This window comes from Somniosus microcephalus, chromosome 2 (genome assembly GCF_052327205.1).
Source record: "Somniosus microcephalus isolate GS21.2 chromosome 2, FLI_Smic_1.0, whole genome shotgun sequence".
Lineage (NCBI taxonomy): Eukaryota > Metazoa > Chordata > Chondrichthyes > Squaliformes > Somniosidae > Somniosus > Somniosus microcephalus.
Window position 1 is genome coordinate 135,276,537 of NC_140988.1, and position 12,713 is coordinate 135,289,249.

At 47.5% G+C, this 12,713-nt stretch overlaps 1 protein-coding gene across 1 annotated transcript in view; it reads right to left on the reverse strand.

The window, feature by feature from the left end:
* Positions 1 to 12,713, reverse strand: part of prss12 (serine protease 12) — a 275,680-nt gene that overhangs the window by 38,412 nt on the left and 224,555 nt on the right. The window contains exon 11 of the mRNA XM_085962770.1: positions 4,330 to 4,452. Within this exon, the coding sequence (XP_085818896.1) occupies positions 4,330 to 4,452 (123 nt within the window). The remainder of the gene's footprint in view (positions 1 to 4,329; positions 4,453 to 12,713) is intronic.

A 12,713-nucleotide genomic window follows, 5' to 3' on the forward strand; every position in this document is an offset into this window, starting at 1 on the left:
TCAGGAATTGTGAGCAAATATTCAGAAATTGCAGTTTTATTTTAATATATTTATATGTTTATAAATTACAGTATACTTCTTCCAATTCTGGCACTTGCAATGAATTTGTTTTTGAAATCCCCTCCATTAGGCAGCTTGATGGCACAGCATGTGAGTGCATTAACACAGTCGGATACTAAGTGAACTGCACACATTTTACCCCTTCAATTTCTCACACAACATGTCCCCGATCTCAGCCAGCTAACAGGGAGGGCAGGACCGAGTGAAGACAAAACAATTTCCTGGAATGGTATCCAAAGAGTGGAAAACAAAGATCGAAAGATGGATCAATTGAGCACCATCCTTGGGGTGCAACTCCCCCTATTATTAATTTTAGGATAAGGACAGTGTGAGTATAAAACGGGCTTTCCTGTTTTGTACTCATGCCAACTTTTTTACTAAAATTATTGACAGGAAGAAGTATACCACCTTTGTTACACAGCAACATTGATAAAGGTTGGGGAAGGGCTGATTGGTGGAGAAAGCCAGAATGAAGTGAGACAAACAAAAATAAATATTAAAATATGGGGAGGAGGAGAAAGTAATTTATTTTAAAGCTACTTTTGCTTAGTGATAGTAATAGAATGCACAGCAAATTACATATAAGGGGTAGTTTTTATGAGTCTGTGTTCCCAGAGTGAAGCCTTGCCTGCCGGGAGACCGAATCAAAAATTAGAGCACACACTGCTCATGATTTTCTGACCACTGTTCTCAGCAGCCGAGGCTCTTTGCCAGGATAGTGAAGTTGTGAAATTATCTCAGAATCAGCGTCTTTCACTGACAGTCATTGCTCCTGGTTGGGAAGCAGCGCTGTGATTTATTTACTGCACTGCGGCTCATATTTCGGCACAGCCTAACTTGAATGAAGAATTCCCCCCATTGTTCTACCATGTGCACATAATGATTGTTTAACATTGCAGCTTGTAAAATGGAATCCGATCTCAGCTATTTCATCCCAAGCCTCGTAATCCATAAAGCATGTGTTGCCTACAATACAAGCAAATTACTCAGATACTGTATATCTTATCACAGCATGATGTGTTTTGCACTTTCGTGTCTATATTATAGTACAGTCACCAAGAAATCCAAATATTTGTGTAGGCATTTATGCCTTATGCAGAACTAGGGAGAAATAAGAGTACACTAGTCATCAGTATTTTATTTTGCATTAGAGAATAACAATTAAAAGACAGAAGAATTATTGCACTTTTGCTTGTATTTCCTTAAAACCTTTTGATATTTTGCAATCACTTAAACATTGAAACAATTAAGTTGCTAAATGTGGCAAAATAGTAAAGAAATACAATACAGGAAACTTGTTTAAACGGCACCTAAATATCCGGAATTCTCTATTAACCGGCAAAATTCATACTCCGAAAACACCTCAATAATCGGAAATGTTGCCGAGTCAGAGTCCAAGTTTCCCGTGGTGGCCGAGTTAGTTAGTGGGGGTAGTTCTCCAAACTGCCACTACTCGGCTTCTTGGCGCTGTCGGAAGTCCGAACACCTTAATAACAGGAGTCTGACACTTTGTTTGTTAAAAATAGCCTCGGTAGATAACCCTCTCCGTCATCCGGAATTTTTAATCAACCGGCACCATCCTGGTCCCGTTGGTGCCGGATACCAGAGAGTTTCCTGTAATTACACTTGGTTGGGACTTGAGTACCTCAGAGACCTACAACTGCTACTTTTGCAATGGAGCAGGCAATTAAAGATTGTGCTGATACTTGAGCCCTGATTTGGAACCCCCTCCTCCCCCCCGCACCGTCCGATGAGAATGGGGTGAGCGGGGGTTAAAATCCTTGCAGCGGCCTACTCACCTGATCTTCGCTGGCCTCACGCCATTTTAACAGGTGCGTTCTGGCCAGCAAGTGAGACCCGTGCACCAGGCAGGCGAGAGATTTACTGAAATTCGAAAGTCGTGGGGTCTAATGACACCATTCAGACCCCGACTATATGTTAACCATTGCCGAGTGCCAGTCTTGCCAGGAGCACATGGTGCGAAGCAGCAGAAGGCGCAGAAACAGGCCAAAAAAAGGATTTTTTTAAAAAATGTTTGCTTGTGGAGCAGAAGTAGCAGGAGTATTCCTCCGACTCCCAAAGGAATCCTAGGAACCTGGGATTCCCTTTCTTGACTGCAATTGCCTACCCCCAACACTTACCTGACTGCCGGGGACTGTTCCCATGGGTCCTCAGCCTCGGCCTCCTGCCGGCCTGACACCATTGATGCCGGGTTTGGGCGGGAGTCAGGCCTGGTATATTTAAATGAGGCCCGGGCCTCACGTCAATGAGCCGAGGCAAGCCTGAGGCTTACCCCTCAGACCCCACGCTCACCCCTCACCCCAGTTAAAATTGGGGCTTTGGTTACATTCACCTGGAACTTGTACATAACCTGCCTGTTCGGTGTTAGGCATCTTGTATTCCAGTTTTAAAATCGCTGCTACATTTAAAAAAAGCTATTAATAGGACACCAGTTAACTCTGTTTCTCTCTCTTAAATTGTCTTATTTTCCTCCCGATATTAGGTTACAGTTAATTGTTTTCTATAACTTATAGAAAATTCTGCAGACAAGGGAATAATATCAAAACCGTTCTCTGCATCTAGCTCAGCCCTGCAATTAGTTGTTATAGTTTTGGGTAGAGTTACACTGCAGCTTCTGGTCTGACACGAATATTTTTAGAGTCCGATGCTCAGTTAGCAGGCCTGAGTTGAATTGCCAGCTGGGCTTCGCAAGGAGCTCAGCAACAAAGGAACTATGGCCTAGAAATTGAGTGCCCTTAGCGCCGATTTTGCGGCGCTAGAGGGCCTAGCGCTGCAATTGGCGCCGGCGCCGAAATTGCCTGGGGCCCTTCCACCGCGGTAGACCGGTAGCGCTGCGCCGGCACCGATGACGTCATCGGTGTGCGCAGCGTCCCGGTTGCCATGCCGACGGGCCCCAGCGCCGAAATTCAGTTGCGGCTGCCTCGCCCGTGGCAGCCGCAACTAAGACTCTGGCAACAGAGTCTTACAAGTCTTTGCGCCGGCGCATTAAAGGCCCCGCGGCGGCCGGCCGCTTTCCCGCCGGCCGCCTGGCCGCAGCTCCCTCCCCGGACTTCCCCCCCCCCCCCCCGGAACAGAAGCAAGCCCGGCACTTGTCCGAGGTGCCGGGCTCATTTTTAAAAAGATTTTCGCGGGCCGCGGCCGGGTGCAGGCAGCTCCTCTTTAAGGGAAGGAGGAGGCCTGCACTTCCCGAGCCTGCCGCACCGCATCGGGTGCCGCAGCGCCGGAATTGCGGCGCGAAACGGCAGTTAGCGCCAATTTACCGCCGCAAAGACCCTTCAGTAGCGCCGGCAGCCGTTTGGGCGCGGCCCTGCTGAATTTTTGGCGCGCGCAGGGGGACTTAGCGCCGGCACTAACTTCCGGCGCTAAAGCCCTGGCTAAGCCAAAACTCAATTTCTAGGCCTATGTGTTTGCATTCTAGGAGTGGTCAGAAGCCTCGTCTCCCTGACAACAGCTTTCCCTATTTTCCTTCCCATACAAGCATACGCAATTTTTTTCTATAACCTATAAGAATCCCTTTAAATAGATCTTAAAAAATAAATGTATGAAGTCACCAAGTCTGTCCACCCTAGAGCTATATTATCCCAATCATGGAACACCAAGTAATGTGAAAGCGTCTACTGGAGGTGGTCTCAATCCTTTCACTTGGGAATCAGGTTAAGTGCTGAATCTAGATTTACACAACTTTAGCAACCATGTAGAATGAAATTAACACGACAGGTGTAGTGTGAATGCAGCCTTGGTTTTATCAGGTGTAGTGTGAATGCAGCCTTGGTTTTATCAGGTGTAGTGTGAATGCAGCCTCGGTTTTATCAGGTGTAGTGTGAATGCAGCCTTGGTTTTATCAGGTGTAGTGTGAATGCAGCCTTGGTTTTATCATCGATCAGTCATTGTAGCCGTCTTTAATCGAGTGAGAAGGCATATTCATCACTGCCTAGCTATGTTACAAAAAAAACACCTCACCGATAAAAAAATGTTGTAAGCAAAACTTTCTGAGAAGACTCACAGCAAAAAAAATGAGTCTTCAGAGTCTATCTGCTCCTTTAAATACAAACTTCATTAATCCTGTGTTATCTGGCGCATTAGTAGGCTAACACGTGCAACAGTTATCCACATAAGTATGACCTGCATGGAGCCATTAGAAACCAATTGCAGCAAAAATGCACTAGACTACGAGACAGCCCTCCAGGGAGAAAGATCATTATCTCCTTTTAATTATGTTAATTACATTATTTCAATTAAAAGACTGACCTTTTAAAGCAGTGAGCTGCAGTGAGGACCCAACAGCTGCCAATGAGAGTGGCACCGCACAGCAATCTCCCGTCTCCATGGGATGCTCTCAGCCGGATGGCTGCCTGCCAAGGCCACCCGCCTCTGTGTAATGCAGGAAGCCAAACATTAAAAAGACATTATTCAGGACACAGAAGCAGAGGCCTAGCAAACACAATTAAAGAGCTTGCACATGGATCTCAACACACACACCAACAGAAAATCTCACCCTTGCAGATGAGTCATAAGCTCTTGCCTGTTGTTGTTTTGACAGCTAAGGCTAGAAATTGACTGTTTCAAATACATTTCTATTATCTACTAAACTGAAGAATTGGATACAATAGCATTATCATACGGGGTGTTATTTTTCAACTCTCAAGTTGTTTACATTACAGAAGCACTTCACAACATGCTGAGGCTGCCGGGGCTCTGAAATTTTTTTACATTGCTGTCTGGATTCAGACCACTAAAAAAAAGAATTTGCATTTATATAGTGCCTTTCACCACCTCAGGATATCTCAAAGCACTTTACAGCCAGTGAAGTACTTTTGAAGTGTCGTCACTGTTGTAATATAGGAAACACGGCAGCCAATTTGCACACAGCAAGGTACCACAAACAGCAATAAGGTAATACCCAGATAATCCATTTTGTTTAGTGATGTTGGTTGAGGGATAAATATTGGCCAGGACACCGGGGAGAACGCCCCTGCTCTTCTTCGAAATACTGCCATGGGATCTTTTACGTACACCTTAGAGGGCATTCTGCGCCAGTCCGATGTTCCCTCAGTCTTTGAGCCACCAAGACAAACCAGAGGGTGACTACTGGGCAACAAGGGCTATCTGCTGACCACCTGGCTCATGACTCCACTCCGCAACCCAACCACACATGGGCAGTATGCGCACAATGCTACCACACGGAATCTGAGAGCAGACCATTGGTGTCCTTAAACAACACTTCCGCTGCCGGGACCGCTCTGGAGGAGCCATGCAGTAATCACCAGAATGCGTCTCAAGATTGGTCGTGGATTGCTGCATGTTCCACAACCGCGCCAGTATATGGTGACCAGCTGATGAAGAGTCATAGGGGGAAAAATTGGGTCACGCCCCCTTTGGCGCGCTAATTTTGCTGGGGCGCTACTTTTAGCACCCTGAAAAAGTTAGCACCCCCATGCCGGAAATTGAATGGTAACGCCCCAAGCAGGAGGCGGGGTGCTACTAGAAACGCTCCCCCTCCCTCTTGGGGTGCACCCATTCAATATCGCGGTGCTACGTGCAACAGCGTCACGCGTGTCGGCACGTAGAGCTGCGGTATTACAGGCCTCCCTTCCCCTGATTAAAGGGGAGGGACCTAGCGCAGCATGCACTGGGGTCCTGCTGAACCACTGGGGAGCGGGGTGCCGGGAAAAGAGCCCGACACTCAAGAAGAGTGCCGGGCTGACCGATCGCGGCCAGCACCCCGCAGGAGGAGGAGAAAGGCAGGCAGCCCAAAACAAAAATGGCCACCCAGCACCTGCCCTTTAATTTGCACCGCTGTGGCCACAAACACTGCACCCTGACCCTGTCGGACATATTGTTCGGCAGTAGGTCAGGGGGCGCCAGCGAAGTTTGCAGCCGGGGCATGAGCAGGGCACTGCGCACGGTGATGACATCATCGCCGGAGGCACAGCACTGTGGGGGGCTGCCGCCTTGACTAACCTCCCACTGAATATAGCGGGAGACGCTAGTGGCGCCGCGCCTGGGCGCTAGGTGCTTTGCGCCCCGTTAGCGCCCCCTCGGAGCACTAACAGGAGGCGCAAAGTAACCCAATTTTTCCCCCATAGAATCATACATACAACAGAATCATATTTATTTTATTTATTCTATTTTTATAAGAAGAGGAAGAGGAAATGGAAGAGGAGGAAATGGTAGAGGAGGAGGAGGAAGAGGAGGAGGATGAAGCAGAAGAAGAGGTAGTGGAAGAGGAGGAAGTGGCTGCTGCATAGCTGGTGGAAGGCTGCTGACTTTCAGTGGGGGAGACTGCAGATGGCCTTGCAGGATGACCTCGAGCAGCTCTGGACCTAGAACGTCCAGCTGTGGATTGCACTACCTCGATATGGGCAGCAGCAGTCTGGGCTGGCTGACTGACAGGCAACAGCAAGGGCACTGGTGGAGTCGGAGGACGAGTGCTGTCATCCTGAGAGAAGACAGCAGGGGGGACAGTTGGTAAATAAGCGCCCTAGAGTATATCTTTAACTGGTGGTATTGAATTAATTTAAATTAATTAAAGGGGTAAGTCATGCCAGGCGAGCCCAGCCCCGTGTTATGCTCCTCTTGCTCTATGTGGGAATTCAGGGACGCTGCCAGTGTCCCTGACGACCACGTGTGCCAGAAATGCATCCAGCTGCAGCTACTAACGGGCCGTATTGAGGCGCTGGAGTTGCGGATGGATGGGTTGTGGAGCATTCATGATGCTAAGAGGGTCTTGGATTACACGTTTGATGAGTTGGTCACGCTGCAGGGTAGGGCTGCACAGGCAGAAGGGAAATGGGTGACCACCAGGCGGAGCAATAGAAGCAGGCAGGTAGTGCAGGGGACCCCTGTGGCCATCCCACTTTCAAACAGGTATACCAATTTGGATACTGTTGAGGGGGATGACTCACCAGGGGAAGGCAGCAGCAGCCAACTTCCTGGCACCAGGGGTGCTTCTGCTGCTCAGGAAGGGAGGAAAAAGAGTGGGAGAGCAATAGTGGTAGGGGATTCTATCGTAAGGGGAACAGATAGGCATTTCTGTGGCCATAGACGTGACTCCAGGATGGTTTGTTGCCTCCCTGGTGCCAGGGTCAAGGATGTCACTGAACAGCTGCAGGGCATTCTGAAGGGGGAGGGTGGACAGGCAGAGGTTGTGGTTCACATTGGGACCAACGACATAGGTAGGAAGAGGGATGAGGTCCTGCAGCAAGAATTTAGGGAGCTAGGTAGCAGATTAAAGAGTAGGACCTCAAAGGTTGTAATCTCTGGATTACTCCCGGTGCCATGTGCTAGTGAGTATAGGAATAGGAGGATAGAGCAGATGAATGTGTGGCTAAAGAGTTGGTGCAGGAGGGAGGGCTTTAGTTTCCTGGATCACTGGGCCTGCTTCTGGGGAAGGTGGGACTTGTACAAGTCGGACGGGTTGCACCTGAACCAGAGCGGGACAAATATCCTTGCGGGGAGGTTTGCTAGCACTGTTCGGGGGGGTTTAAACTAAAATAGCAGGGGATTGGGAACCTGAGCAGGGAGACAGAGAAAATGAAAACAGGGATAAAAGCAAAAGATAGGAAGGAGAAAAACAAAAGTGGCAGTCAGAGAAATCAACGGTTTGAATCAAACGTGGCCACAGTAAATAATAATTCTAATAGGTCTAAGAGCGTTAAAAAAACAAGCCTGAAGGCTTTGTGTCTTAATGCGAGGAGCATTTGTAATAAGGTGGATGAATTGGCTGCGCAAATAGAGGTAAACGAATATGATTTGGTTGGGATTACGGAAACGTGGCTCAAGGATGGCCAAAACTGGGAACTCAACATCCAGGGGTATTCGATATTCAGGAAAGATAGGCAAAAAGGAAAGGGAGGTGGGGTAGCATTACTGGTTAAAGAAGGGATTAATACAATTGTCATGAAGGATATTAGCGCTGCTGATGTGGAATCTGTATGGGTAGAATTGAGAAATACTAAGGGGAAAAAAACATTAGTGGGAGTGGTATATAGACCTCCAAACATTAAGGCGGAGGTTGGGGATGGCATTAAAAGGGAAATTAAAGAAGCATGCAATAAGGGCACAGCAGTCATCATGGGTGACTTTAATCTACATATAGATTGGGCCAACCAAATTAGTAACAATACTGTGGAGGAGGAATTCCTGGAGTGTTTACGGGATGGTTTCCTGGACCAATATGTTGAGGAACCAACCAGAGATCAGGCCATCTTAGACTGGGTATTATGTAACGAGAAAGGATTAATTAGCAATCTTGTTGTACGAGGCCCCTTGGGTCGGAGCAATCATAATATGATCGAATTCTTCATTAAGATGGAGAATGAAGTAGTTGACTCAGAGACAAGGGTCCTCAATTTAAATAAAGGAAACTACGATGGTCTGAGGAGTGAGTTGGGTAGGATTGATTGGGGAATGTCACTCAAAGGGTTGACGGTGGATAGGCAATGGCAAACATTCAAAGACCGAATGGATGAGCTACAGAATTTGTTCATCCCAGTTTGGCATAAAAATAAAACAAAAAAGGTGACTCAACCGTGGCTAGCAAGGGAAATTAGGGATAGCATAAGATCCAAGGAGAGGACATATAAATTGGCTAGAAAAAGCAATAATCCTGAGGATTGGGAGCAGTTTAGGAGTCAACAAAGGAGGACAAAGGGATTAATTAAGAAAGGGAAAATAGAATATGGGAGTAAGCTAGCAGGGAACATAAAAACTGACTGTAAAAGCTTTTATAGATATGTGAAGAGAAAAAGATTGGTGAAGTCAAGCGTAGGTCCCTTACAGTCAGAATCAGGGGAATTTATAATGGGAAACAAGGAAATGGCAGACCAACGAAATACATACTTTGGTTCTGTCTTCACAAAGGAGGACATAAATAACCTCCCAGAGATGCCGGGGAACATAGGGTCTGATGAAAGGGAGGAACTGAAAGAAATCAGTATTTGTAGGGAAATGGTGTTAGGAAAATTGATGGGACTGAAGGCCGATAAATCCCCAGGGCCTGATGGTCTACATCCCAGGGTACTTAAGGAGGTGGCCCTAGAGATAGTAGATGCATTGCTGGTCATCTTCCAGAACTCGATAGACTCTGGAACGGTACCCATGGATTGGAGGGTAGCTAATGTTACCCCACTATTCAAAAAAGGTGGTAGAGAAAAAGCGGGGAATTATAGACCGGTAAGCCTGACATTGGTAGTGGGGAAAATGCTAGAGTCTATTATAAAAGATGTAATAGCAGAGCACTTGGAAAGCAGTGACAGGATTGGACAAAGTCAACATGGATTTACAAAAGGCAAATCATGCTTGACTAATCTACTGGAATTTTTTGAGGATGTAACTGGTATAATAGATAAGGGAGAACCAGTGGATGTGGTGTATTTGGACTTTCAGAAGGCTTTCGATAAGGTCCCACATAAGAGATTAGCATGCAAAATTAAGGCACATGGGATTGGGGGCAAGGTATTGACTTGGATAGAGAACTGATTGGTGGACAGAAAGCAAAGAGTTGGAATAAATGGGTCGTTTTCCGAGTGGCAGGCAGTGACTAGTGGGGTACCGCAAGGATCGGTCCTAGGACCCCAGCTGTTCACAATATATATTAATGATCTGGACGAGGGAATTGGATGTAATATCTCCAAATTTGCAGACGACAGAAAGCTGGGTGGGAGGGTAAGCTGTGAGGAGGATGTCGTGTAACTCCAATACGATTTGGACAGGTTGGGTGATTGGGCAGAAACATGGCAAATGCACTATAATGTGGATAAATGTGAGGTTATCCACTTTGGTGGCAAAAACAGGAAGGCAGATTATTATTTGAATGGCAATAGATTGGGAGAAGGGGAAGTGCAACGAGACCTGGGTGTCCTTGTGCACCTGTCGCTGAAGGTAAGCATGCAGGTGCAGCAGGTGGTTAAGAAGGCAAATGGTATGTTGGCCTTCGTAGCAAGAGGGTTCGAGTACAGGAACAAGGATGATAGCAAAATACTGCAGATGTTGGCAATCCGAAATAACAACAGAAAATGCTGGAAAAACTCAGCAGGTCATGCAACATCCGTGGAGAGAAATTTGAGTTGACGTTTCGGGTCGACCGGAAACGTCAACTCAAATTTCTCTCCACGGATGTTGCCTGACCTGCTGAGTTTTTCCAGCATTTTCTGTTGTTATTACAGGAACAAGGATGTCTTGCTACAGTTGTACAGGGCCTTGGTGAGACCGCACCTTGAGTATTGTGTGCAGTTTTGGTCACCTTACCTGAGGAAGGATGTTCTTGCCATGGAGGGAGTGCAGCGAAGATTCACCAGGCTGATACCTGGGATGGCAGGAATGACGTATGAGGAGAGATTGTGTCAATTGGGCTTATACTCACTGGAGTTTAGAAGATTGAGAGGGGATCTCATCGAAACCTATAAAATTCTCTCAGGTCTGGACAGACTAGATGCAGGAAGGATGTTTCTGATGGCCGGGGAGTCCAGAACCAGGGGTCATAGTCTAAGGATAAGGGGTAAGCCATTTAGGACTGAAATGAGGAGGAATTTCTTCACCCAGAGAGTGGTGAACCTGTGGAATTCTCTGCCACAGAGGGTGGTGGAGGCCAGTTCATTAAATATATTCAAGAAAGAATTGGATATATTTCTTGAGGCTAAAGGGATCAAGGGATATGGGGAGAAGGCAGGGACAGGGTACTGAATTTGGATGATCAGCCATGATCTCATTGAATGGCGGAGCAGGCTCGAAGGGCCAAATGGCCTACTCCTGCTCCTATCTTCTATGTTTCTATGTTCTTACTCCACGGAGCCACTGCCATTCCACCAGGGCGACGCCTCAACATTCCTAGCCAACTGAAGAAGCACAGATTGCTGGACTGCTGTGACGCCCTGCAAGCCCCTTTTACCAGCCACATTGGTAAACGCAGCTATGATGGCAGCAGTCTCAGCTTGTGTGGCAACTAGCTGAGCCTGCATGCGAGCAGTCTGAGCTTGCATGGCAGAAGTCTGAGCTTCCACTGCAGCACTCAGATGTTGAGAGGCTTCTGCTTGTGCTCCAATGGAAGCTGAGACATTGGCCATCAGACGCATGAATCTGTTCATCCCTTCCATGCTGGAAATCATGGGCTCCAAGCTCTGCGCAAAGCCATGTGTAAGATTGGTGCCAAGCTCCTCCATGCTCCTTGGCATTGCACTCAGGCTTTCTAGCAGGCCTGCCAATGCACCAAACATTTACTTGTGCATACCCATCACCATTCTTCTGTAGGCCACCCCATCGAAGTCCTCATCTGAGTCCTCCGCAGCAGTGTGCAACCTCGCCTTCTGGGGAGCTGGCACCTGCGCTACCCTTTCCCCCTATCCTGGCTGCAGCCCACTCGTGCCCAGTGACTTACCACGTGCAGATCCCACCTCTAAGCTACCTTGTAACCTACACGCAGTGCCAGTATCTGAGCTGGTGGTTGCGAGTGTCAGATCGAGTGACAGTGTTTCTTCTTCATCATCACTCTCCTCTCCCTCTTCTACTTGCATCACTGGCTGGGCAGGTTGGATTTCTTGGGTGTCTGAAATGAGAGAGGCACAAGGGTAGGCTTGCAGCAGTGGTAAGTGTGTGAGGGTGAGGTGAAGCTATAAATGTGAGGTATGAGTCATGTTTGATAGAGATTGATGGTAGGTGAGTGATGGGGGGGTGGTGCATTGAGCAGTGTGTGAGGCTAGTGGTGCACTTGAAGATTAATTCACTGACCTTGACTACTAGTGTGAGGTCATTAAACTTCTTCCTGCACTGTGTCCACGTCCTCGGGGTTACACTGCTGGTTATCTGCTCCCACTGCATTTTACACTGTTGCCTGGTGGGCCTCCTGGCCCCCTGTGGAAAGGAGGACCTCTCTCCTCCTATCCCCCTCCTCCAACAAGGCCTCCAGCGCTGCATCTGAGAACCTTGGTGCATGTTCTCTCCCCTGTTGTGCCATCATTAATTGTTGTTCACTGTCTTCTCCAACCAGTTCAATGAGCTGCTGCAGGCAGAATGCACGTCCCCTTTAAGAGGTGAAGACTGCCTTTAAGTAGTGCAGGCTAGCTTTAAGTGGTGCCAGCCTCGCACGAACTTGGGCTCCCTGCTGAACGTTCAGCCACTCAGCAGAATGTTCAGCACTCAGCTGAATGCCACAATCAAGGAAATGAGCAGGCAGCACGAAGTTCATGTGCTGCCTGCATTCCTCTGAACGGGCGTGGGTTGATCGCGCATCACAATCCCCACGCCCGTTTTCAGTGGCAAACCAATTTCTAGTCCGCACTGGCTGATTTTTCATTGCCTAGTCCAGAGCACAGAGGCTATTTGCAGTGGTTTAACTGCTGCTACACATGCCTCCTTGTTCCTGCCATGAAAATGCCATTGATGGCACACTTGACATCAGAGGCACATTCATATTTTAAACAAGGCATAAAATTCAAGCTGAACATTGACAATGATAGTTGCTCTGACCATATGATTATTCATCCAGTGTTTAAAAACTGTTTAGCTCAATACTCATATGGTACTGGTAACCTTTCCAATGCCAGATCAAATTATACCAACAAGCTTTAGCACAGATCTTTGTATTGTGTATTTATTCTCTCAAGTATTGTGATGAACCTTTGTACAACTGTTTAACA